The 26,100-nt window shown below is 56.8% G+C and overlaps 2 protein-coding genes across 3 annotated transcripts; one reads left to right on the top strand and one right to left on the bottom strand.

The window, feature by feature from the left end:
- Positions 1–7,717: 7,717 nt before the first annotated feature.
- Positions 7,718–20,236, top strand: TEAD3 (TEA domain transcription factor 3). Of its 2 annotated transcripts, XM_036248578.1 has the most exons (13): positions 7,718–7,862; positions 9,728–9,792; positions 13,871–13,933; positions 14,116–14,178; positions 14,967–14,978; positions 15,570–15,707; positions 15,816–15,865; positions 16,526–16,587; positions 17,287–17,420; positions 17,936–18,109; positions 18,307–18,447; positions 18,524–18,676; positions 18,843–20,236. In XM_036248578.1, the coding sequence occupies exons 1-13, from the start codon at positions 7,718–7,720 to the stop codon at positions 18,954–18,956; spliced, it is 1,314 nt and encodes a 437-aa protein (XP_036104471.1). In that variant the 3' UTR covers positions 18,957–20,236. The 2 variants fall into 2 exon arrangements, with proteins under 2 accessions (XP_036104471.1, XP_036104470.1); XM_036248577.1 differs by lacking the exons at positions 7,718–7,862; positions 9,728–9,792; positions 14,116–14,178 and having other exon boundaries at positions 13,845–13,933.
- A 3,357-nt stretch (positions 20,237–23,593) lies between these two features.
- RPL10A (ribosomal protein L10a) lies at positions 23,594–25,970 on the bottom strand. The gene is made up of 6 exons (XM_036248360.1): positions 25,914–25,970; positions 25,502–25,576; positions 25,344–25,424; positions 24,855–25,003; positions 24,075–24,247; positions 23,594–23,794 (listed from the first exon to the last, which is right to left on the bottom strand). Exons 1-6 carry the CDS (start codon positions 25,916–25,918, stop codon positions 23,624–23,626), a joined length of 654 nt encoding a protein of 217 aa, XP_036104253.1. The 5' UTR covers positions 25,919–25,970; the 3' UTR covers positions 23,594–23,623.
- Positions 25,971–26,100: the final 130 nt, after the last annotated feature.

Genomic DNA, 26,100 nt, shown 5'->3' with positions numbered 1-26,100 from the left:
GGGGAAGGGTGCTGGTTGTGCCAGGCCCCAGAGAGCTGGGGGCCATGATGGCTCGGAAATACTGCAGCTTTCTGTGGAGGTGGCTCGGGGGTCACACTCTCTTCTTCCCACATGGGGCTGCAGAAGCTGTGAGGTCCCAGGGGTGACCTTGAGGACCCAGGTCTCCGTGGACCTCTGGGGCAGCCCTAGGGCCATGGCAGGAGCTTCTCTGGTCAGAGCTGGAGCAGAGGTCATGACGCTCATGACCTGGGCTGTGTTTCCATGGCCTTTCCCTTCCCGTCCATAACTCTGGTGTTGTCGCAGCCTAGGATTGTCTGCAGGGGAGGTGCTGCCCCTCCAGGTAGGACACTGGATGGGAGAGGGCTCTGCCTGTGCCCTCGGGGTCCCACAGGAGGTTGTAGGCAGGGGCCAGGGAAGCCGTCTGCGGATCTCTGAAGCCCCAGCCCTTGAGGTTTCCTAGAGTGCTGATTGTTTCCTGTGCTCCCTGCCAGGCCTGGGAGGACAGGAAGTGATAGAGGGAAATGAAAGGGCAACTGTGTGTGACACTGGATGTGTGTGAGAGAGACGGAGTGGGACATTGTGTGTGGGTGAGTCTGTGTGGGGTGGGCGCGTGTGCGAGAGAACCAGGTAAAACCAGTTTGTGTGTGTGACTGCATGCGAGAAACTATGTGATGTTGTTTGTGACTGTAACATTGGTGTGTGAGAGAAACTGACATTCCCTGTGTGACTGATACTGTATGTACAGGAGAGAAACTGTATGAATGATGTTCTCAGTGTGGGATGGTGTGAGTGCCCTCACAGGGGATATGTTTATGTTTTGTTTTGTTTTTTGTTCATCCTCACCTGAGGATATTTTTCCAATGATTTTTAGATAGAGAGGGAGGGAGGGAGGGAGGGAGGGAGGAAGGGAGGGAGAGAGAGAGAAACATCAATGTGAGAGAGACACATGACTGGTTGCCTCCTGCATGACCCCGACCAAGGCTGGGGATCAAACTCGCAACCCAGGTACCTGCCTGTGACTGGAATCGAACTCGAGATCTTTTGGTCCATGGGCTGATGCTCTAACCACTGAGCACACGGGCCAGAGCGGGATATGTTTATGAAAGAACTGGCTGCTGGACCCTCTGTGAGCTCTGACGCTGGATGGGATTTTGAGCTGCACATGTGTGAGAGACACAGTGACTGCATGATGCTGTGTGTCAGCAGCAGAATGAGTAACATTCTGTGCGACACAGGCTGCTATGGAATGACTATGAGATGGTCTCAGGCTTGTAGAATCTCTGATGGCCTGTGTGTGTAACTGTATGAGAAAAACTGTTGGCGTGGGGGGTGTGCACGCGTGTGTGACACCATTGGGACACACGGTGTGCACCCGATCCAGTGTGAGTGTGCAGTAGGTGTGTAAGGAAACAGCCCTGGCAAGAAACTGCATGTGCGCTGCGTGTGGAGAAACGGGGTGTGACTGAGACTGCACTGCCTCTGTGGGTGGCCACTATCTGGGATTGTTTGGGACTGGAGGACAGTGTGGGCGACATCCAGGGCTGTGCCAGACATGGCATGGGACTGAGTGTGACAAATTTGGGGGCCTGGGATCCCAGTGCATGTGGAATCTACGTGGAGGACCATCAGAAAAACTGTGGGAAACAAGAAGGAATGCATTTAATGCCACTGAGTTGTGCACTTAAAAATGGTTAAAATACACCCTGGCCAGTGGCTCAGTTGGAGTGTCGTCCCATACACCAAACAGGTCATAGTTTGATTCCCCATGAGGGCACATACCTAGGTTGCCAGTTCGATCCCCTGTCCTGTGTCAGGGTGTGTATAGGAGACAACCTATTGGTTTTTCTCTCTCTCCCTTCCTCTCTCTTAAAAGAAAAAGTCAGCCCTGGCCAGTTTGGCTCAGCGGTTAGAGCATCGGCCTGCCGTCCCGAGAGACCCGGGTTCGGTTACCACTAAGGGCGTGTACCTCGGTTGCAGTTTGTCCCCAGCCCTGGTCGGTCGTGCGGGTGGCAGCCACTCGATGTGTCCCTTTCACGTCGATGTTTCTCTCTCTCTCTCTCTCTCTCTCTCTCTCTCTTCCTCTCTCTCCCTCCAGCTCTATCTGAACAAAAAAATGGAAAAATGTCCTCTGGTGAGGATAAAAAAAAATTAGCCCTGGCCGGTTTGCTCAGTGGTTATAGTGTCGCCCATGGACCAATGAGACTCGGGTTCGATTCCTGCCAAGGGCATGTACCTCGGTTGTGGTTCAGGGCTGGGTTCTGGTCCGGGGACTTTCGGGAGGCAACCAGTCGATGTGACACATCGATGTTTCTGTCTCTTTCCCTTTCTCTCCCTCCCATGTTATCTGAAGATAAATAAAAAATATATATATTAAAAATTTTTTTCAAATCAATAAAACATTCTCAGGTGAGGATTTTTTAAGATGGTTAAAATAATAAACTTTATGTCCTGTGTACTTTATCACAGTAAAAATGTAGAAAGCCGGCAGGGGAGAGGCACAGGGCAGCGTGAGGAGCCGCGTGAGGAAGGGGCGCAGAGGGCCTGGTGCAGACCGCGCTGGGCCTCCGGCGGTGGGAGCATCGGCTGAGTGGCTGGCGGCAGCTAGTGGGCCACTCAGGCAGGCTGAGGTGGGGGGCACCGACATGTGAATTGAGAACTGTGGGACCCAGTTTCCCAAGTGACCCATTAGCTGTATCTCTGTTCCCCCTAACAGTGGGTCCCCGGCCTTGGCCGGAGTGGGACAAGATGAGGACACAGGACAGCGTCTCAGGGTGGGGGCGAAGGGAGGGCTGGGCACGGGCTCTTCTCTCTGCAGGAGGCTTGAGGGCTCTGAGTCTCTACCCTCCCAACCTCCTACACTGCTGTGGAGGGGGTGCCTGACAGTGGGGGCCGGCTTTGGAGAAGGGAGCCTGGGGGCTACCCTGTTCTTCTGCTCCTTGAGAAGCCTTTGCCTTGGGTAGTGTGTGTGTGTGTGTGTGTGTCTGTGTGCGCGCACAGAGTCTTGATCCCAAATTGGAAGCACATTAATAAGCGGGGGAGAGGGGAGGAGGCCCCACCTCCCTCCTAGTTGACTGCAAATTGCTTCCTCCTGTAAAAATCTCAGCCCTGCTCCAGGGAGGAGTGTGCTCCCTCCCCAGCCTGGAGGGTGTGGCCACTCGGCAGGGTCCCTTGGGGGTCCTTGGATTGGAGCTGGGGGAGGCAGACACCATCCCCATCTCTCTCCACTCTCAGGTCCCAACTAGAGCAGGGCCACTTCTAGGGTGGGAGCCTCTGGCAGCTGGAGAACAGCTGGCCTCCCTGTGGGGCTGCTGGGGAGAAAGGGGGGAAGCTGAGGGTGTGGGGAGGCTCCCTTAGCCCTCATCAACTGCCCTCCCCATCCTCAACCCCCTGGCCAGCCAGCACAGCCCAGGTTTGGAGTGGGATTCAGGATGGAACTGCTGATTTCGAGAATCTTCCCACACTTTAAGGTGCTGTGGTTCCCGCAAGGGGGGCCAGCTGCTGGCCACTAGACCCAGTAGGGTCACCAGGCTGTTTGTCCTCCTAGTGGGGTTGGTGCAGGGGGAGGGATAAGAGTAGATGCATACCTGCCTGGACTTGTCTGCATCCCCATCCACCAGGGTGGGGCTCTAGGGGAGCCCGGCTGCAGGCCTGTCCCCTAACCTTGAAAGGGAGGGCGGTCTGGAGGCTGGAGGGGCCCCGTGGAGGGGGGGTGCCTAGAGCCTCTACAGCAGCCCCAGCTCTGGCCTCCATCCCTGGAGCTGTCCAGCCAGTTATTCCAGCAGACCTGGCCCCCAGGCAGGGAGTGGGCAGCAAGGTGGCCCTTATCTCCCCCAGGGCCCCAAAGCCTGCTCACCCAGCCTCCTAGCTCCCATCCCTGCCACCACCCAGAGGCACCTTCTGACCTCTGAAGCCTGAGGTCCCTGGCTGGTCAGACTGAGGGTAAAGGTAGATGAGACTACAAGAGGTCCGCAGCCTATTGTAACAACAGGTCCTCTGCTGAGGGAGGTCATCTGTGAGGTCATCTGTGGGAGGAGCAGATGGGACTAGAGTGGGGATGTCCTGAACATGACCTTGTGGCTGACCCCAGCCCCCAGCGTTGGCTTCCCTTCTTTCTAAGTCGCCCTGGCCTCTGAGTCTGTCATTTGTTTCTCTTCCCCTCCCCTCCCCTCTCCTCCCCTCCCCCCCTCCCCTCCCCTCCCCTCCCCTCCCCTCCTCTCCTCTCCTCTCCTCTCACCACCATCCCGGCTTGCCCTCTCCTCCCTGCCTTCATGACTGAATCTGGTTTATTGATCTTTAACCTTCCTGACCCTTTAACTCCCCCTCCTCTCTTTACCCCACCCTCCAGTCCTGCCCCAGACTGTCTCCCCCTTCCCCTTCAGTCTGTCTCAAGCTCCACCCCCTTGTCCCTCACTTGGGTCATATATATATATATATATATATATATATATATATATATATTTTTTTTTTTTTATCCTCACCTGAGGACATTTTTCCATTTTCTATTCAGGTAGAGTGGGAGGGAGAGAGAGAGAAAGAAATATCGATGTGAAAGGGACACATCGAGTGGTTGCCACCCGCACGACCCAACCAGGGCTGGGGACAAACTGCAACCGAGGTACGTGCCTTTAGCAGGAACCAAACCCGGGTCTCTCTGGACCACAGGCCGATGCTCTAACCACTGAGCCAAACCGGCCAGGGCGTCACTTGGGTCTTTCTTCCTCTCTTATCTCTTGGTAGCAAAGCCCAACAAGGCCGAGCTTCTAAACACCTGGGCAAATGTCAACAAGGAGCTGGGGGCTGGGGGTGGGGAACCTGTTACACCTCCCAGCCCCTCCCTCTACAGGGGACATGAGACCCTAGGCTGCCACCCCAGGGGCCTGCCCTCTCACCCCAGACACCCCCTGTAGAGTCCTCCCGGTCCCCCACATTTGCCTCAGTCCAGCCTGCAGCTGAGGAGCCTGTAGCGTTCTCTCAGCCCTGGGCGGGGTCCCAGAGATTTGGAGGTCTTAGGGGAAGGTTGGCACACACTGGTCTCCGTTCTCATCCTGCAGCAGTAATTCTGGGAAGACCAGAGCGGCCAACCCAGACTCCTCAAGCTGGACCCTCCTGAGCGTGAGATCCCAGCTCAGTGCCCAGCCTGGTGCAGTGCCTGCCCACCATTGCCCATGGATATGCCTCGGCCTGGGGGTACACAGATTCTCGCTGGGGGGTCACCCTGGCACCCACACAGCATACCTGCACCCGTGTGCTCCTGTGCATGACTGTGGGCATGGGGGTCACCTGTGCGCCCCTGTGTTGGTGCCTCTGCCCACACCAGTGTTCCTAGAAAGTAAGACTTGCATGTGCCCGTGAGCCAGCGGACGAGACCGGGTGGTGGTCCTTCTTCTCTCCTTGACTGTCCTTGTAGCCACCCCCTGCGCTCCCCTCCCCCTCACCAGCTGCCAGCGGTCCCAGCCAGGGGCCGCCCCATCCCCCCCCAGTCTGTCCCAGCTCCCAAGCGCTGCTGTGTTCGCCATATTTGGCCACAGTGCTCCTGCGGGGGGCGGGGCGGGGCTGACATCACCCTGAGAAGGGGGGCCACCGCCTGGATGAGGGGAGGCCGACAGAGACTTGGGGGAGGCAGAAAAGTTGCTTTGAAAAGTCAGCTGCCAGGCCCCCATGCACTGGGCCTCCACTACTCTGAGGGGGGCCACAGGAAAGGATTGGGGGGGAAATGGGTTGAGGACTCTGTTGGGAGGGGTCTTAGCTCACTATAGCCCCTTCTGCCTCCCTCTGGCTCCTAATAGTGTCAGACCAGGGAAAGGCTATATTCCAACTTCTTTAGTATAGGAATCTCTGGGTCCCCCAGAGTCCCTGTTCCCCACATTTTTATTCCAAGAACTTGGCTTCAGGGAATGAGGAGAGGATGGTGATGGGGACACAGCTCCTGGGCAGAGGCGGCGGGCGTAGAGGTGTGTGGCCCCCTGACCAGTCCGGGGCGTGGTTCTCTTCCTGCCTGGCTGTCCTCGCTGAAAGGGCTGCCGCAGCAGTGGGGTCCTTGACGTTGCTCCAGCCACTTGGGCTAAGGGATGCTCCCTGTCTGGATGCCACTGGGCACACTCAGGGTGGTTGCCACGACAACCTGGCTTCCTTTCTAGCACAGGTGGTGGTGCTTCTCAGCCTCCTTGGTGGAGAGACTGAAGCCAGGTTGCCTGGGTTCAGAACCCTGCGCTAGCACGCACTTACTAGCTGTGTGTCCTTGAGCAAGTTGCTTAACCTCTCTGTTCATTGGTTTCCTCATATGTAAAGTGGGATTAATAATAGTATCTGCCTCGTAGGTTTATGTGAGAATAAATGAGTCAGTGTGTGTAGCATACCAGAACAGTGCCTGCCTTTTGGTAGTTGCTGTCGTCAGTGGTAATATCGAGTCTAAACTCTATATCTATCTGACATGCAGGCCCCCAGGCCCTCCCCATCTCATGCCACTAGCACCCTTTCAAGCTTCCTAAGCAAACAGGTGACCCCACAGGGAGACCCTCCACCCATTCAGCAGGACCTGGAAGTCATGTCTGAGGGAAAGAATTCCCTCCCCTGGTTTCTGAGGGGCTCCCCCACCTTCCTGCCCCTGCTTGCCCTGCGGCCCAGAGCAAAGTCCAAGGATCCAGCCATCCTGGGCTCGGAGCCTCTCAGCACCCTGGTATACATTGGGCATGCAGATTCTGAGGCTAATGGGGGAAGAGGGGCTTGGGGCTTCACGTGTTGGAGGCCTGGCTGGGTGTGGTCTAAATTAATAACCCAGCTTGGTGTTTGCAGAGTTGACCGAGCTCCAGCCCATCCGCGATGTGGGCCAGAGCAGGGTGGGCATGTGGGTGGTTTATGGGCTGCTGTGGGCCTGGAGGTGCGGGAGCAGGAAGTGGAATGGAGGAGCGGGTGGGGCGAGCGAGGCTGTGGGCCAGGCACCTTCTCAGCTGCTCTCTTGCCAGCCAGCGACTCTTACAATTCCTGGGACACTTCCTGCCCAATGTTTAGGTTCCTTGGCAGGGTTCTTGAGAGTTATCTCTTGGAGAAGGCAAAACCTCACCCCTCCTCACCCCACAGCAGGTCCTCAGCGGGGATGTGCTGATGCTGGGGAGGGAAGGAGGTGGGGATCCCAATGACAGGAGGAGGAGCTACAGAGGATCCCAAAGCCCCCTGAGAGCTGCAGACATTGGCCCCAGCGCCTGGTGACCCTCCTCTCCCTGCTCACCACGCTGCCTTTGACAGCTCATGCCCTTGTGAGCCTCCGTTCTCCTCACCTGCTAGGGCCGGCTCCTCGCCTTCCCTGCCTCAGAGAGGGCTGAGTGTGTGAAGGCGCCTCCCCCAGGAGGGCTGTGTGGATGTGTGGCGTTGCTTTGGGCCATCACAGCCAGTGCTGTCGTGTTATGACTCAGGCACTGTGGTTGGCACTTGTCATTCAATTTCAACCCTCACAACCTCAAGGAGACCCTTTCCGCATTTTACGGGACCAGGGTCGAGCAGGTGAAGTAATTCATCCAAGGCCGCACAGCAGAATAAGTTAACCCCCGGTTACCTCCCCGGCCCAGAGCACCTGCCTGAGGTGGGGGAGCGCTGCGCTCACCCTCTGCCTCTCCCCCAGGCTCAGGCTGCCCAGCGGGCTCCGGCCCAGAGGCCAGAGTAACCAGCACAATAGCGTCCAACAGCTGGAACGCCAGCAGCAGCCCGGGGGAAGCCCGGGAGGATGGGCCCGAGGGCCTGGACAAGGGACTGGACAACGATGCCGAGGGCGTGTGGAGCCCGGACATCGAGCAGAGCTTCCAGGAGGCCCTGGCCATCTACCCGCCCTGCGGCCGCCGCAAGATCATCCTGTCGGACGAGGGCAAGATGTACGGTGCGTGTGGGGAGGACAGGGACGCTGGACAGGACGGGGGGAGGCAGCCAGGCCCTCCCGGCCCCTCCCCCTGCTCTCTGCCCCCTCACCCAACCGGTTTGGCCAAGTCCTAGAGCTGCCAGCCTGCCACGGGCGAGTCTGTGCGTGCAAGCCTGTGTCTGGATCCTCCTCGTAAACAAGCCGGGCTCGCCCCTCCACCAGAGCTGGGCCCACACCTCGACACCCCATCTGCTTCTCCTCTCCTCCCCACTGCTGGTCTGGAGGTTTCGGGGTGACTCAGTGGACCCAGGAAACTGGGTCAGTCCAGTCTGCTCCAGGCTAGGCCTGGGAGAGGGTCCCTCCCCGGCAGGATGTGGGGGAGCCCCAGGGGCGAGCCTAGGGCGGGAGTCCCTGCACACAGCAGGGTTTCCCACTTTCCAGTTCCCTCCGGCCAGTGGGAGGGGCAGGGGGGGGGGAGCCACACTGTGACAGGGCCTGTGCTGGGAAGAGGGCAGGAGAGACTTGTCATTCCTCAGACCCCTCCCAAGTCCTCTCCTCTGGCCCCTCTCTTTGCCACCTTGCCCACCTCCTGCCTCCAGAAGGGAGTGTCCCCTCTCGGCCAGCTCTGAGAGGGCTCTCCCAGAGCTGCATTTTTGGGATAACTCAACCCTTCTTGGCCTGGCTCTTTGCCAGCTCCCTCCAACCCTCCCTGGCAGCCTACAGCTGAGTGAGGCAGGCCCTCAGCCTGTCCCCTCCCAGCATCCAGAACCATGGTGGGTGCAGGAAGGGCAGCCGGGCCAGTGCTAAGGGCTGCGTGTGCCCTGCCCCACCTACTGGCCACACCCACCCCTGCACAGGGTGCCACCATAGGCCAGGCAGATGCTCCAGGGTGCCTTCCATAGGGTGGGCTGCCAGCCCCCACTGCCACCTCCCAGATGGCTCGGGCAGCCCCACAGGGTACTTTTAGAGGGGCGGAGGGAGTGGGGTGGAGAGGGGCAGGCAGGAAGGGAGGAGCAGTGGGTTGGGTTCTGTCATCAAAGAGGAATTTGGAGAATGTGGCCATTCTGGGGAGGCTGTGAGTTTAGGGGGCAGGGGGCCCGGATTTGGGGGGTAAGGAGTATCCACCCTGAGGATGCTGGCATACAAGTAGCCATGTGTCCCAAGCACCCCTCTCCTAGGGCCAAGCCCCCTGGCCCTGGCCAGCTTCTGGGCCCTCCCAGGGTGCATGGTGCTGAGCAGAGCCCCCACCCCAAGGCTGACAGTTAGTTGGGCTCTCTAGGGTAGGAGAGACTGGTAACCGGTGACATGGGGATGACAGGCTCAAGGACACAGTGACACATCTTGACACAGACTATCATGTAGGAGGTGTGCTGGAGACCATCCGGTCCTTCCGGACTGTTCTAGCAGAGAAGGGAGGGACTGTCCAGGGTCTGCCATCATGGCAAAGACAGCTAGACAGAGCCCAGTCCAGAGCTCTTTCAGACACAACGTCCCGGGAGCCATCTACGCCTGGGCCAGGCCTCTCACATGGGGACACATCACTCAGATCTGCAGCTGGTGACAAGCCCTGGGGGAAGGAAACTCTGCTGGGGGCTGGGAGTAAGGGGCCCAGCTGTCGTGCTGCCCTGGGGCCACACCTGCCCCTGTCTGTCCTGTCCTGCCAGCCTGACACTGTCCCACCTCTTCCTGCTCGCTGCCCCTGCTCACTCCCTCCCTAGTGAGCAGCCCCAGGTCCCAGGGGTGGGGGAGCACCTGGGACTCCCCGGCACCCAGAGCTGCCCTGCTTGTGCCCCGAGGTGGGGGTGAGTGCAGAGGGCGGAGGGCCTGGTGTGGCCTCCAGCCTCCAGCCACCAGCCCCTCGTTCTCTCTCACCCAATCCAGGTCGGAATGAGTTGATCGCACGCTATATTAAGTTGAGGACGGGGAAGACTCGGACGAGAAAGCAGGTAACGACACTGTTTATGTCGTGGCCCTCTGCCCACACACTCTCTCGGCCCCTTCCTGTTCGACCTGGCCCACGGCCCTGCCCACGTCCTCAGCCCACCGTGTGACCTCACACCCCTCAAGCTACCTCATCACTCTTCCCACTGTCCTCCCTGACCACTCCCACCCCGCCCAAGACCTGACTCAATGACCACAGATAAGGGGCAGCTGTGGCAGCTACATGGTCACTGCCCTGGGAGGCCCACTGGCCAGCCAGGGCGCCGGGCGGCGGGACGGCTGAGTGCAGAGCAGGGCAGCGGGGCTGAGAGGGGGTCGGACCAGCATCCGACCCACGGGGGGAGGGGGGGAGCGAGGTGGGAGAGCCAGGAAGGCCTCCTAAAGGAGGTGGCACTCAAGGTGCATTTTCAAGAAGGGATAGGACTTAGCCAGGCAGAAATCACGAGAGGTCTTCCAGGATGAGAGGGTTGGATATACAAATAATAATTGTGAATCCATACAGAATTAACTTGATATCCATGTATTTGGCCCTCGCAGCGACCTTAGAGGTCGGTATCTCCATTTTACAGATGAGGAAACTGACGCACCGGGAGGTTAGGGAACCGCCTCAGGGTCGCTCTGCTGGCAGGTAGCGGGTCCAGGATGCAGCCCGCCGGGCAGGACAGAGCCTCAGTCAGCAGTGCGGGGAGGGGTAGAGGGGGGTAGAGGGGGTAGAGGGGGTAGAGGGGGGCTGTGGGAAGAGCTGGGAGCAGTGGTGAGAGGCCCGGCCGCGGGCCTGAGGGACAGGTTTCCCCTGGAGTGGCTGGGGCAGGTGGCAGGAATGTCAGCCCCGGAGCAGTGGGCAGTGGGTTAGGGCCAGGCAGAGGCAGGGAGCTAGATCAAAAGCAGGGGTGGCCCGGGCGGTGGCCATGGTGAGGGTAGTGGTGGTGGAATGGAAAATCATGAGGACTCGAGAGATGATCGGTGGCTTGCAGCCCAGGGCGGGGAGCAGTGTGGTGACAGAAAACCTGAGGGAGTTGGCTCCGGTGGGTTGCGTGGGTGCCTGGGAGAGAGGCAGGCTGGAGGCAGGGACCTGGAGGAGTGGAGGCCACCTCTGACCCTCAGCCCCCCAACCTCCCTGGGGACTGAATGGAGTTGGGACCTTGCATCCACCTCCCCAGCTCCCCCTTTGTGCATGTGACAGGCCTGACCTGTCCCACCCCTGTCCCAAAGGGAGAGTCCACCCACCTAGTGAGGGGACACTGAGGAACCACTCTCCCCAGCCAGCTCCCATCGAACAGCATTTGTGTGCTTAGCAAACTATTGAGCTACCACTGCGTTCCAGGGACTGGGGTGCAGCAGAGAACCGGACCGTCAAGGGTCCTTTTCCCTGGGGCCTGGACTACCGGAGGAATGCTGACTGATCGGACCCCTGGGTTCAAATACCTGCTCCATACCTGCAGAGAGGGCTGCTTCCCTCCAGCCTCGGTTCCCTGACCATGAAATTAGCTAATATGTGAAGATACTTAGAGCGGAGGACGCCCTGAACAGGAATTTGCCACTGCTGTCACTGTTATTATTACTGTCATTATAAACAGAAAGTCACCCAGATGCAGAGAAGGCACTGTCTCAGTGTGTCCTGCTTCACCCAAAAGATATGTTTATAGGAACCTTGTCTGCGTGGGAATGGGGCCGAGGACGTTAGGCCCACAGAGGGTAGCAGAGCCTCTTCATTCTGGGCCCAGCATTGTACCTGCTCCTGGCCAGGTATGCCTTGGAGGCTGGCTGTTCAGTGAGATTTTATTTTAAAAGTAAAGTTATGAAACAATCATTATAAGTGAAACCAGCTGTTAGCAAGCTCAGAATTTTGTTGATTTTTATTTTTTAAAGAGAGGGAGGGAGAGAGAGAGAAACGTTGATGTGAAAGAGAAACAGGGATCGGCTGCCTCCTGCACGCCCCCTACCGGGGATCAAGCCTGCACCTGGGCAAGTGCCCTGACCGGGAATCGAACCAGGACCTCTCAGTCCATGGGACCATGCTCAATCCACTGAGCCACACTGGCTGGGCAGCAAGCTCAGAATTTTAAAAACTGCTGGCCTTTGTCATTTTGCTCGGGTGGCACTCTGAACTCCATTTTCTCTAACCCCAACATCTAACAGCTCCTGGAAAGGAGACCCCTCCCACAGTGTGAGGACAGGTGTGTCTCTGTGTCTCAAAGAGTAAGCAGCTAACAGGCAAGGTTGCTTTTGTTTAAAAAATTCAACTTTAGGGTTTTTTGTTTCTTTGTTTTCCTCACCCGAATACATTTTTGCATTTATCTTAAGATAGAGAGGGAAAGAGAGAGGGAGGAAGAGAGAGAGAAACATCAATGCGAGAGAAACACATCGAGTGGCTGCCACCCACACGACCAACCAGGGCCGGGGACAAAATGCAACTGAGGTACGTGCCCTTAGCAGGAACCGAACCCAGGACTCTCTGGTCCGTGGGCTGACACTCTAACCGCTGAGGCAAACCAGCCAGGGCAGTTTTAGTTTTTTTTTTTTTTTACAGATATTTACAGCAATTAGTATCAAGTACAATGCCTTCATATTGAAAAAAAAACAGAAAACAGCTTGCCCGGCTGGTGTGTCTCAGGGGATTGAGTGTCATCCTATGGACTGAGAGGTCCCAGTTCCATTACCGGTCAGGGCACATGCCCGGGTTGTGGGCTTCATCCCCAGTGGGGGGCGTGCAGGAGGCAGTCGATGGGTGTATCTCTCTCACATCGATGTTTCTCTCTCTCTCTCCCTTTCTCTCTAAAAAATCAATAAAAACATATTTTTTAAAAATAGCTAAATGTGACATTAGGATTAGGTTCTTTGTGACTTTCAAGTGTCACAGAGTTGACCATTGGAGATGGTCCTCTGTGCTAAGGGTCTGGAAGAGTCCAGGTAGCACCGCTTGGCGGTGAAGCAGGCTCCAGAGTCAGGCCACCTGGGTTCAATCTCCAGCTCTAGCCTCCCACTGGGTGACCTTGGATAAGCTGCTTAACCTCTCTGTGCTTTGGTTTCATCATCTGTAAATCGGAAATAATGTCAGGATCGCCTTCTTAGCGGTGCTGCAAAGATCAGAGGAGCTGGTGTGGGTAAAGTGCCGAGAACAACAGGTGTACTCAGCAAACGTCACTTACTGACATGGCTGGAGTGATCAGCAGTCTTGCAGGACCTGTGTCTGATTCCCGTGCGGTGTGAGGTGACTGAGGCAGCAAGTAGGGGGCTGCCCAGCGTCACGTACACAGTAACTTTCAGCCTGAAAAGAACAAGCCACTGTTTCTGTGTGGATAGAAACAATTGCAAACAAAGCCAGTAGCAATTGCTGACAGTGAGAGCATGAAGCAGTCGAGGGGAGCCATGGGTTCCCTTGAGTTTCAGGGGGAAACAGTGACCTTCAGGTTCTCTGAGGTTCAGGGTCGGATCCTCGACAACGTGCAGGCCTGTGGCACACACATCCTGCCTGTGATTGGCTCCGGTGTGCCGGAGAGGGAGGCTTCAGGGAGGAGATGCTGGAGAAGAAATGCACCTGCTGCGTGTGTTTGTTTAATGCCATTTATCAGTCCGAGGAGGAGGGAGCCCTTTCGGGGAGAAGCTGTGTGACAAAGCAGGAGCAGGACAGGCCTGGTCCACAGGTGACAGGAAGACCGGGGAGAGCCTCCGCAGAGAATAGGGCCTGATGTATAACCTGACGGCCACTGCTAGCCTCTGTGTAGCTCTGAGGACACCAGTGAGAAAAAGCCACCCCTTCGGAGACAAACAAAAGCATACTCACCCTCTTCCCCTGGGTCCGACGTTGTCCTCCGCCGGGCGCTGGGCGGTGCCTCTGCGGTGGACAGCTGCACACTGTACCCGGTGCTCCTGGAAGCCACTGTAGGCTCCTGGTCAAAGCAGAGTCGAGAAGAAAGCAGAATTGTCAGGGCTGCGGAGTGTCTGCCCACAGGGGCCCTAGAGTTGCCCCACTTACCTTTGTTCCCAGAGATGAGGGCCGGCTGCTCCTGCCTCGTGGCCACCCCATGCTGTGCCTCCTCACTGTCTGTTTTCCTCTCTGGCCGGGCGCGGGGCGGCCCCTAGGTGTCCAGCCACATACAGGTTCTAGCTCGGAAGAAGGTGCGGGAATACCAGGTTGGCATCAAGGTATGTTGGGCGCCTGGCTCGGCCTACAGCCCCTCCTGGGCCCTCCCCCCGGCGCCTCCACCACCGTCTCTGCATGGCTCGGGCCTCGGCCTTGGCCTCTTTCCTGGCTGGAGCTCTGTTCTCGCTTCTCCTTCCACTCTTTCTGCTTTTTTCTTTCTCTCTCTCTCTCTCTCTCTCTACAGGTCTCTAGCCACTTGCAGGTTCTAGCCAGGCGGAAATCTCGGGAGATTCAGTCCAAGCTGAAGGTATGGGGTCCCTTGCCACTTGCCTGGCCCTGCCTAGGCCTGTTGCTGCTCCCCAACCCCAGCTCGGGGTAGAGGGGCTGAGGAGCTAGTGGGTGTGGAGGAGTCTCGGAAACACAAGCAGCAGCAAGAAGCCCAAAGGCCGCTGCAGGCTACACGGGCCGAGACAGCAGCAGGAGCCCAGCGGGACAGCCAGCCCTCCACAGAGGGAGAGGGAGACCATCTGGGGCCACTAAGGCCACCTCTCTTCTTCTCCATGTTCCTTTTTCTCCTTCCTCCTAATTGCTGCTTGCTAATTGCATGGGGACTCCAGGTGGGCAGGGAGGAGACCCTGGAGGGTGTTGGCTGGCAGAGCTGTGGTGAGCGTGGCTGTCCCTTACATTGGACACAAGCCTGGCTGCTCTGTGCCTGAGGATCTCAGAGCCCGAGGTTCATGGCCTGGGCCCCTGTAGGCTGCATTATTTTTTTCACCCATAGCTGCCCAGCAGACTGGGCCTCCTACCCAGCTCTCCATGCCTATAGCACAGCTCCAGGGGCCACGGACAGACCCAAGGGGCACCAGCCCGGTCCACCCTCTAGGTCTCCAGCCTGCCCTCCGTCATCCTACCCTGTCCAGCCCCCCCCCCCCTGCTTACAAGCACTCCCTCTGGGTGGCAGTGGGGTGGGGGGAAGGTCCACAGCTGCCTCTGAGCTTCCCTGGGCTCCTCGGAAGCTAAGAGTCAACACCCCCCGCCCCATAGCTGTCATGTGTGCCTCTTCTAACCCACCCTTCCTCTCTTTCTCTTTCACAGGCCATGAACCTGGTAAGTAGCATGGCCCTTCCCCAGGGGACTTGGGTGGAGAGCACCTAATATAGGATTTTAAAATTATGGATTGTAGATCAATTTAACAGGTTTGCAAACAGATTTTTAAAAAATGAAATATAGTGATTCTCAAACTTTAGCAGGTATCAGAATTGCCCGAAGGACTTGTGAAGACAGATTTCTGGGCCTCATTCCCAGACTTTCTGATTCAGTGGGTCTGTGCTGGGCCTGAGAATTGTATTTCTAACAAGCTTTTGGGTAATGCTGGTGCTATTGGTTTGGGGACCATACTTGGAGACCACTGATAAAATAGAATAGAAAATATGACAGTGCATGACACAGATAAGGGGAAATATTTTGGTACATGTTGGGTTATAGAATAAAATAAAAGTATTTCTTACCGTGGACTGTGGTTAGAGGGGTGATGTACGCGCAGGAGACAGGCCCAGAGAGGGGCTGAGGCTCTCCTGACCCACACAGCGGAGCTGGGCTGTAATCCAGATCCCGAGAGCCTGGGAGTGGGGCCCTGGGGCACGCCCTTGTCCTGTCTCTGGCCTGGTCCAAGCCTCATGTGACCCCTCCCCTCCCTAGGACCAAGTCTCCAAGGACAAAGCCCTCCAGAGCATGGCGTCCATGTCCTCTGCCCAGATCGTCTCCGCCAGCGTCCTACAAAACAAGTTCAGCCCACCTTCCCCTCTGCCCCAGGCCGTCTTCTCCACTTCCTCACGGGTACAGGGGCCCTGGGAGGGGGGCTAGGGTAAGGCACTGCCTTCAGGGCTGGGCTGTGGTGAGGACCACGGGTACTGAGGGGCCCCTGGGCTTGTCCCGTCTCTGCAGTTCTGGAGCAGCCCCCCTCTCCTGGGACAGCAGCCTGGACCCTCTCAGGAGTGAGTATGCATCCTGCCCACACCCTCTTCTCCCCCCAGGCAGCCCCCTAGACTCCCCTCTCAGCTGGGTTCCAGCGCCAGCTGAGCAAAGTTTAATTCAAAAACAGGGATGGGGAGCACCAGCAAGAGAGCTAATGCATTTGTCTATTCATTCATGCGTTCATTCATCAGCCCACTCATCCACTCTTCTGTCCTTCAATTATTTTAACTCAGTTAATCTGAATTCATCTCCGTCAGCGAGTCAAGTAGTCAGGTATACTCGGTTCTTTCCATTCTGAGATGACTTTCCCCCAGAGGCACACCCTCCCTTTAAGAACAGCTGTTCATCCCTGGCCGGTTTGGCTCAGAGATTGGAGCGTCGGCCTGCGGACCAGAGAGTCCCGGGTTCGGTTCCCGCTAGAGGCACGTACCAAAAAAAAGAACAGCTGGTGAGGGGGGTGTGGAAACGCTGGAGTAAATGTGCACAATTGTGAGACGAGGAGGAGTTCACAAAAGTGACCGCGTGAAGAAACAAGCTTGTGCATTGGCTCGTCCACATGTACTTCCCGGCTTCTGCAGAAAAGCTAGGCAGCTCCCTGGTGGGCTCCCAGACGAGACCCCACGTGACTAGGCCAGCAGGGAAGGGGAGACCCTCTAACCAGGCTGTGCTCCTGTCTGCAGCATCAAGCCTTTTGCACAGCCAGCCTACCCCATCCAGCCGCCCCTGCCGCCGACGCTCAGCAGTAAGTTCCCGGGCTGCCAGCACCACCTGCCCCGCCCCTGGGCCCCTGCGCTTGCGCTGGGGAGGGAGTGGGTGGCATCGCCAGGGATCGGGACAGACTAGGAATAGCCCCTTTACCTTTTACAGTATTGCTCTGCGACACGTGCACACCACCAATATATTACACTTACTGACTGCATGTATATAAAATTCCTTGTATAATTTTTAAAAATATGTTTTTATTGATTTTCGAGAGAGGAATGGAGAGGGAGAGAGAGAAGGAAACATTGATGAGAGAGAAACATCCATGGGCTGCCGCCCTCTCGCCCCGCTCCGGGGACAGAGCCGAAACCCTGGCACAAGCCCTGAGGGGGATTGAACCGCGATCTCTCGGTGCGTGGGAGGACGCTCCGTCCACCGAGCCACACCAGCTAGGGCTGGATGCTCTTTATTTTTCCTTTTTAACGTGTCTGTATTTTCTGTTTGAACACCCACTAATAGTGACAAAGAAAGAAATCCACTGATGTATACTACCGGGCCACCACACACAGGCAGGTTGCACCCTGTAGCGGACACTGGCAGGGAGTCAAAATTCAGCCCAGCTCCCTACCCAGAAGGGGCTCCGCTTTCTAATTTGCACAAAGGCTCTGGGCAGGTGAGGGCAGCTCTGTACGTCACCGCGCACGCACCCATGCCCACGCGCGTCCGGCTTGTCCCCCAGGTTACGAGCCCCTTGCCCCGCTCCCCCAAGCTGCTGCCTCTGTGCCCGTGTGGCAGGACCGCACCATCGCCTCCTCCCGGCTGCGGCTCCTCGAGTATTCCGCCTTCATGGAGGTGCAGCGAGACCCTGACACGGTAATGTGTGCGGCTGGGGGCGGGGAGACCCCGCTCGGTGCCCGGGGGGAGACCCCGGCTCGGTGCCCGGGGGGAGACCCCCGCTCGGTGCCCAGAGCAGGGAGACTCGGCTCTGTCCAGGGCGGGGAGACCCTCTCTCGGTGCCCAGGGGGGGAGACCCCGCTCGGTGCCCGGGGGGAGACCCCGGCTCGGTGCCCGGGGGGGGGGGAGACCCTGGCTCGGTGCCCAGGGGGGGAGACCCCGGCTCGGTGCCTGGGTGGGGGGGAGACCCCCGCTCGGTGCCGAGGGGGGGGGAGACCCCGGCTCGGTGCCTGGGGGGGGGAGACCCCCGCTCGGTGCCCGGGGGGGGAAACCCCGGCTCGGTGCCAGGGGGGGGGGAGACCCCGGCTCGGTGCCCAGGGGGGGGAGACCCCGGCTCTGTCCAGGGCCGCAGCTCAGTCGCCGGCCGGCCGGGAAGCCGCGGGGCAGCCCGCTCTCCGGAGCTCTCCTGACCCGGCGCTGTGCCCTCCCCACAGTACAGCAAACACCTGTTTGTGCACATTGGCCAGACGAACCCTGCCTTCTCCGACCCGCCCCTGGAGGCAGTCGATGTGCGTCAGATCTACGACAAGTTCCCGGAGAAAAAGGGTGGACTGAAGGAGCTCTATGAGAAGGGCCCCCCCAATGCCTTCTTCCTCGTCAAGTTCTGGGTGAGCCGCCCTGGCCCTCCCTGCTCCCATCGGCCCTGCTCCCCATGTGCAGTACACCCGCCGCCCGACTGACCACCTCTGTCTCTGCGGCCTGGGGGCAGTGCGGGAGGTGGGTGCGTGGGCAGGACGCTGCTGTGGCGGGGCAGGAAGCCCCCCTCTGGCCTCCAGCACCTAATGCCACCCCGCCCCTCCTCCAGGCCGACCTCAACAGCACCATCCAGGAGGGCCCGGGAGCCTTCTATGGGGTCAGCTCCCAGTACAGCTCAGCCGATAGCATGACCATCAGCGTCTCCACCAAGGTGTGCTCCTTTGGCAAGCAGGTGGTGGAGAAGGTGGAGGTGAGTGGGGGCAGGGGTGGGGGTGGGGAGGGGCCAGGAGCAGGCCAGCGAGTGATGCCTTGGAGGCTCTCTGCAGACTGAGTATGCCAGGTTAGAGAACGGGCGCTTCGTGTACCGCATCCACCGCTCGCCCATGTGTGAGTACATGATCAACTTCATCCACAAGCTGAAACACCTGCCCGAGAAGTACATGATGAACAGCGTCCTGGAGAACTTCACCATCCTGCAGGTGAGGGGGCTGCAGGGCTGTGGGGGTCCCTGGAGAGCCTCAGGCACAGGGGCTCAAAGCGGAGGTGGCCAGACCCATTGCTCAGAGAAAGAGACTGAGCCCCATAGGGGAGCTGGGACTGCTCAGCCCTGTGCTGCCGGCCTGAATCTTCCTGCCTGGTCCCCAGGTGGTCACCAGCCGCGACTCCCAGGAGACCCTGCTGGTCATTGCTTTTGTCTTCGAAGTCTCCACCAGCGAGCATGGGGCCCAGCACCATGTCTACAAGCTCGTCAAAGACTAGGGTGCCCTCTGTCCCCACCACCAGGATCCAGGACAGCATCTTCCTCAGACACCTGCCTGGCACCCCTGGGGGTTCAGGATTGAGGATTCATCTGCCTGCCAGGTCTCAGGCCCAGGACCCAGGAGGCCTCCCCACCTACCCCGCACACACACCCCTGCCACTGTTCTGCGCTTTAATTGTGGGAGAAGAGAGGGGGGCTCTGCGGTGGGGCAGCCTGGCTGGGTCACCAAGCCACCGTCACCCAGTTCTGCCCAGCCTCAACTGAATGGGGGACACCTTTGGGCTCAGGTGTGTGTGGCCACTGGCCCCTCAGGGGAGTGTGACCAGTGGGCGAGGGAAGACTGCAGGGGAGGCGGAGTGCGGGGGCCAGGAGGGAGTGTGGAGTTGGGGTTATGTTGAGAAGAGGGGAGCCCACACTGTCTGCACCTGCCGCGTGCCAGGCCCCCTGCATGCCTCGTGCCATCTGCAGACCCTGCAAGGCAAGCGTGGGTCTCGGTGTCTCAGATGAGGAACCGGTGGGCAGAGTTGGGGTTCTCACGCAGGGCTGCCTGTCCCCAGAGCCCAGGTTTACACTACCTCCCTGCCGAGGACTAGCCCCGGGGAGTGGGGGGTTCCACCTTGAGGGGCTGGGCCAGCTGCATTGGGACCCCCCCGACATGGGGAGCAGCTGTTTCTGATCAGGCAGGGAAGGGGAACAGCAGGTACTCAGCCCTTGTTGGGCACCCTCTGTCAGCCCACAATCCAGCCAGGGGCCTCAGGAGCCTCCTGCTCGACCTCCCCAGGCTGCCCTGGCCCAGGTCTTTCCAAGACCCCCAGCAGCCTCCTGAGGGCAGGCCTGGCTCAGAAATAGGCTGGAGGGTCAGGTAGGAAGATGGAGTCCCAGCCTCTGGGCAGACCCATGGCCCAGGTGGGTGTCGCTACCTTGGGTTCTTCCCCACTCCAGTTCCCCACCTGGAGCAACAGCTCCCCAGACCCAGTTCTGGGACCGAAGGTTAACCCTGCCTGCTGCCTCTTCCCGACACCCAGGCCCCTGGGCTGCTCGGCCTCCGGGTATTTATGAGTTTCATATGAAGTACTGTGCCCCCGCCCCGCCCCTGAGCTTCCTGAAGGTCCTCACAGTTTGCATATCGCTCAGGCCACCTCCAACCCAACCTAGGTTTTATAATGTATATTATATATTTTTTGTGTATTTTTTCAATCCAGCTGTGATGGGTATATCATAAATGTGGCACAGGGCTAGGGCAGGCGCCCTCAAGGCCTGCTCAAAAAGAAATTAAAATTATTTGTTTGTGGGTTAGTCGTGTGACCAGTTGTGTGCCAGACCTCGGCTGGAACAGCTTCAGGTGGGCTCGCCTAGGTTGGGTCCTGGTGTGTCACCCCCCCCCTCTTTGCTGAGGGGCCCCAAGCCCTACTCGTAGTCAATAGGTGTGACTCTGGGGTTCCTTGAAAGCTCTCCAGCTCTGACCTCCCCACCCGCTGCTGCCACAAGCCACACACCGACTGAGCCCAGCGCGCCCTGAGCTTTTCCGTCTTCCTATTGCGCTTGCGCGATCTCTCTCTCCAGAAGAGTCATTTATTTTGTCTTACGATCTAAAATTCAAACACCTTTGGTGTTTTTCTGCTTTGGGGGACCAGTTACTTGGATGGAATCGCTTTGTCTCTTTAAGTGAAGAGACTTGCCCAAGGTCACGCACCTGCTGAGATGAGCCCCCTGCTGTAACCCTCCACCGCCTTCACAGTGTCTTACCCCAGTGTGGAAGGCTCAGATTTATAAAGTGGAGCACATTTAAGCTCAAGTTCAGATCAATAATGTAGGAAGATTCAAGTTCCCAAACAGTTCTAAAACATGCCCATTTATCTTGCCTTAGAGTTTCCAAAACTACTTTTGTTGTTAATCCTCACCAGAGGATATTTTTTCCATTGATTTTTAGATAGAATAGAAGGGAAGGAGGGAAGGAGAGAGAGACATCCACTAGTTGCCTCCCATACCACCCTTACCAGGGCCGATGATCAAACCTGCAACCCAGCTACATGCCCTTGAATGGAATTAAACCCGCGACCCTTTGTTCTGAGGGCCGAGGCTCTAACCGCTGAGCCAAACCTGCCAGGGCCAAAACTACTTTTTAAGGATTTTACTCCTTGGCTCATTTCAGGCAGTAAGGTGTGATGATTTTTCTCATTCATTAGCACGTTGATGAGGTGTCCTCAGGATCGCCTCCCCTCAATCTGTCCTAACCCGACTGACACTACCACGTCCAGTACATTTATGTATGTGGCCATACCAAGTTGCCATTTTATCACGGCTAGGGTTTTTCTTTGTTTTATATTTTTTTCTCCTCATCGGAGGACATTTTTGCATTTATCTTCAGATAGAGCGGAAGGGAGAGAGAAACAGATGTGAGAGAGACACACATCTAGTGGCTGCCACCCACAGGACCCCAACCAGGGCCGGGGACAAACTACAACCGAGGTACGTGCCCTTAGCAGGAACCGAACTCGGGTCTCTCTGGTCCACGGGCCGATGCTCCAACTGCTGAGCCAGACTTGCCAGGGCTATCCCAGCTCTGTTTTATTGAGTACTAAGTGCCTGGCACTATGCAAAGCATGAGTTGGTACTACCATCTTTCAGGTAGGTACTTCTGTCACCTGCTCTACAGGCTCACACGGCTCCTGAGTGGTAGAACCAGGGATTCCAACTCAAGCAGTGGGGAGAACCTCGGCCCACAGGCAGTCACATCGCTGGTGCTGCACCCAATGCATTGCGTATGCACTGAGGTCAGGAGACACCTCTGAAACCCTGTGCTCCACTACGACACTGCTCATGACAGGTCCACTTCAGATGCAGATGTCTTTCTGGTCTTAGCTCATGGAGGGGGATTACAAGGGTGTGACCAGCAAGGCCCTCAGTAGTGGCCGCCACAGGTACAGCCAGGGCCCACATTTTATGCCCTTGCTTCATGGCTCTTTCTCTTAATTGTACCGTAAGCAGCTTTGTGGCAGACAAGGAATAAAATATATTCACACTTGTAAGTTACTTTTGTATTACTTTCCTCTAGTTGCCAAATCATCACAAATTTTCCTGCCATTTTTAAGAATTGCCTTTTTTTCTTGATTACAAAGATTATAACTTCCTTAACTCCTAAATAAAGATCACTTAACTCCAAGTTAAACATGGTCGATCGAAGCCTATTTTATGACTCCTAATACGATACCAGACCAGAGAAATGAGCAAGCTAGGCCTACCCTGAGAACCAAAATCCATTGGTCATTTGATTAGTGTAGCTATTTTACCCCCAAATTAATTTAATGGCAGAGAAACTACTGAAGGTCTGCGGTGAGAGCCTCGTACACTTCTCAGTTCAAGGTTAAATAAAGCTTGTTTTGAGAAGGTGCAGCTTTTATTTATGCTTTGGATTAGCCTTTCAACTCTATTAAAAACTGGTGGGATGAGCTGGCCCCTTTATTTACCCAAGGTAAATGCAGCAGATTCAAGTGGGTTAAATCCCAGGCATTGCCCAGTACACCAAGCCCCTTTTCCAGAGCTGGGCCTGGAAGCAAGAACTGCAACAGAATTCCCTTAGCAGGGAAGAGGGCAGAGCCTGCAAGTTTCTACAAACGGGACTCTTCCCATTTGCTTCCCTAAACAAGAACAGGGTCCACGAATTACAATATTGTACGTATGTTCTACTTGTATCTCCCTACGTAGGGTATTCAATTTGGGTCCAGGAAAGCAAATTTCTCAGGGTTTGGGGACCACTCCCATCAGAAGCACCTAGCAAACTAATCATCTGTTAACAATGTGATCCTACAGACCAAGACCCAAAATGCATGATTTAGAGATTTAAAAAACACCAGCCCTGGCATCTGGCTCAGCAAAGAGCATTAACCCTTAGTCCTGACTGGTTTGGCTCAGCAATTGGGTTCGGTTCCCACTAAGGGCATGTATCTTGGTTGCACTTTGTCCCAGGCCAGTGTGAATGTCAACCACTTGATGCATTGTCTCCCTCACACTGATCTCTCTCCCCCCCCATATCTTCCTCCCACTCTATCTGAAATTTTTAAAAAAGTCCTCGGGTGAGGATAAAAAAAAAAGAGCATCAGCCCTCAGACTGAAGGGTATTGGGTCAAAGGCATGTACCTGGGTTGCAGGCACAATCCCTGGCCCTGGTTGGGGTTGTGTGGGAGGCAACCAGTCGATTTGTCTCTCACATCTGTTTCTCCTACTCCTTCCCACTGTCTAAAAATCAATGCAAAAATATCCTCGGGTGAGGATTAACAAAAAACCCAAAACGCTCACAGTAAGATACATAGGAGGCAACTCCAGGCCTCGCATTGAGAGTTGTGAGTCAATGTCCTCTCGGTGAAGCTTTTCCAGTAGTGAGCAGCAGGAGCACACAGGCTGGAGCCCTAGCCCTGACCTGCCCTCTCAGGGTTATTAGAAAAGTTCCAGTCCTGGTTAGCAGCTGTACTGTCAAGGGTGATAAACACCCAAGAGATCGGAGTAAAACTGCACAGTTTTGAGGGCAGGTAAGAACCCCTTTTCCTGGTTTATAGTATTGGCATAACTACCCATCACAATGCTGTGGCATGCAATATCAACATACAAAGCACCCACCCCCGAGTCACAGACACAGAGGTAGTGGCAGTGTGCTTTATTAAGTTGTGCCCTAGTACAGACGCTGGGGCTTGCCCATGGTGCTCTTGATGTACAAAGCCCGGACATTCTGCCAGTTCTTTTTGAGCAATGACACCAGGAAATTGACAGCTAAGTGGATGTTGTACACAAGCTCATCGTCTGTCATCTTCACGTGGCCAACAGCCACTGCCAGACACAGAACCTGTGAGGGGAGGAAGGTCAAATCGGGTTAATGGTCAGATGGAAGAGAACATGGGAAGAGTAGGAATGTTCACAAGGCAGATGGCCCGTCCACCCCTCCCAGTGACCGAATGAGCAGTGCTCTGGCCTCAGCTCTGTAAAGCTGCAACCCCACTCAGTGACAATCACATGTCCAGAGTACAGAAATGCAAATCAAGACTCCCACTTAGAATGTGGCCAAGTTCCAGGGCCCTGCCACCATTGTCATGGCTTCATCTATGCAACCAGCCAGACTTCCTTACCTTCTTCATCTGGAACTTGATTGTGGATTTCACTTCATCGACTTTGGCCACCATGTTCTCATTGTGGGTCAACAAGGAAGGGAACTTGCCAGCCTTATTCAGGCCTGGGCCCAGGATTCGTGGGATCTGCTTGATCAGAGACTCTGACGCCAAAAAGGCATCATACTTCTTGGCTGGTAAAGAGAGGAAGCCATCGGATGCTTAGGACCCTGAAAGGCTGACCTCCAAGCACGGCTCGGTGACCCAAGCACAGAAGTGGCACCTACCCAGCACACACTGCCCTCTCCAGGTAACAAGTCTAAAAATTCTTCCTTCACTCGTTTATCTCCTCCCTTTGTGCCTTTACTGGTCCAACATTCACATAAAACCTGGTATCAGAAGCCCAAGTCGACCCAAAATCCATGCTGCCATGGAAAACGCACTCTGGCTAACCCTGCCTTCCTTCTTTCTGCATCAGGACAACTGGGCATCTGTTTCCTACCCGCAATATGCAGACATTAAAAAGAATTCAAACTGGAGCCTGAAGCAGAAATTCCAATTCAGATACCAGCACCTGACTAGTTAATAGATCTCACCTGTTTAGAAAGCAACATGCCCTAGCCCCCTTCCCTTTTACAATTCAATCCTTAAAACAAATATAAAAAGAGCCTTGCTAACTCAGGTTAACCAACCACAGATCCTTTTGGTCACAATTCTATCTTCATCATTTAAAAACCCAAATGGTATCAGTACCAATTTTCCCATGAGACCTGTCCGCCACGGCCCCATCCCCACACTCACCCAGCTTCTTGACCAGTTTCTTATTCTTGTTGAGTTTCTTCAGCGCCTCAATGTCCATGTGGGGGATGTCCACCGCCTTGGCCTCATCACAGTGCTGCTGGTCCCCCAGAACGCACACGGAGAACTTGGGGCGGGGGGTGGACTTAAGCCTGCGTTTGGGGGACAGAACAGGTCAGGCCCAGGCCTGGGTCGCAAGGGAGGTGAACGGGTCTGGGCCGCTGCAGCCAGAGCCTTACCCAGAGCGTCCGCGTCCACCAACAGCTAGTCTGGCTCCTCAGACTAGCCGGCGGGCTCGGCCGAGGCCTCCCCACGCCTCCCCTCTTGTTTTAAGACCCAGGGTGGGGGTCCGTCCAGCCGCGCCCGCCAGAGCAGGGGGCCTGCACCACCCGGCGCTGCAGTGCCGCGCGCCTGCCCCCTCGGGCTCAACAGGCGCCTCAGGGAGAGCGGGGCACCGCACTGCGGGCTGGGTGGGATCAGAACGGTGCCAACCTGACGGTGCCCGAGAAGCGTTTGTCCTTCTGAGGGTCATAGTTCTTCAGGCTGATCTGCAGCTCCACCGTCTCCAAAAACCTTCGAGAAAGGAACACGTCAGCCCGCCGCCGAGGCCCCGCGCCCGCAGTGCCGCCCCCGCCGAGGCCCGCGCTTACTTCCGGCGCTTGCGCTGGTTCCCGTGCAGGACTTCGCGCACCGCCTCGTACAGGGTGTCGCGGGAGACTTTGCTGCTGTGAGGGGGGAGCAAGACCAGCGCTCAGGCCGGGCGCCGCGGACCAAGCCTCGGCGAGCTCAGAGGGCTCAGACTTAGCGCCCGGAGGCCTCCGGGCACCAGGTCGGAAGATCTGGGTCCGAGAACCAGATGCAGGGCCCAGGAAAGAGGGGCCCTACTGGCGGCCTGGCTTGGCGCGGGAACTTGAACGCGGGGCCCACAGACGGACGACCGGCCAGAAATGCCCCGCAGAAAAGCAAAGGCAAGGACCCCCGATTCCGTCCGCTGGGTCTCCTTCCCCACGAGGGAGTCCGCAGGTGTGGATGAACACGGATAGCATCCTAAATGTCACTCACCTCATGATTCCTCACGCCGCAAAGACCGGAAAAGAGACTAACTAACTTCGCGCATGCGCTCAAATAGGGACCTTGTTCTCGCGAGATGCCTTGTGGCTTCCTTTCTGAGCGCCGTCCGGCACTCTAGCGCCGAGAGCCTCTGCGGCCGCTGGAGGGCGCTGCCGCGCGTGGAACCGCTAGATTGGCG

The sequence above is a fragment of the Molossus molossus genome, unplaced genomic scaffold, assembly GCF_014108415.1.
Source record: "Molossus molossus isolate mMolMol1 unplaced genomic scaffold, mMolMol1.p scaffold_m16_p_8, whole genome shotgun sequence".
Classification (NCBI taxonomy): Eukaryota; Metazoa; Chordata; class Mammalia; order Chiroptera; family Molossidae; genus Molossus; species Molossus molossus.
The sequence above is the reverse complement of the archived record's forward strand: the minus strand, read 5'-3'. Positions and strand labels throughout refer to the sequence as shown.

What these genes read in the sequence shown, in the direction of transcription:
- RPL10A (XM_036248360.1), bottom strand. An exon ending in AACCAGCGCAAGCGCCGGAA is followed by an intron (nt 25,425 to 25,501) that starts GTAAGCGCGGGC and finishes CCTTTCTCGAAG; the next exon opens with GTTTTTGGAGACGGTGGAGC. An exon ending in TCAAGTTCCAGATGAAGAAG is followed by an intron (nt 23,795 to 24,074) that starts GTAAGGAAGTCT and finishes CTCCCCTCACAG; the next exon opens with GTTCTGTGTCTGGCAGTGGC.
- TEAD3 (XM_036248578.1), top strand. Translation starts at nt 7,718, where the DNA reads ATGGGCCCGAGGGCCTGGACAAGGGACTGGACAACGATGCCGAGGGCG. An exon ending in CTGTCGGACGAGGGCAAGAT is followed by an intron (nt 7,863 to 9,727) that starts GTACGGTGCGTG and finishes CACCCAATCCAG; the next exon opens with GTCGGAATGAGTTGATCGCA. An exon ending in CCTGCCGCCGACGCTCAGCA is followed by an intron (nt 16,588 to 17,286) that starts GTAAGTTCCCGG and finishes CTTGTCCCCCAG; the next exon opens with GTTACGAGCCCCTTGCCCCG.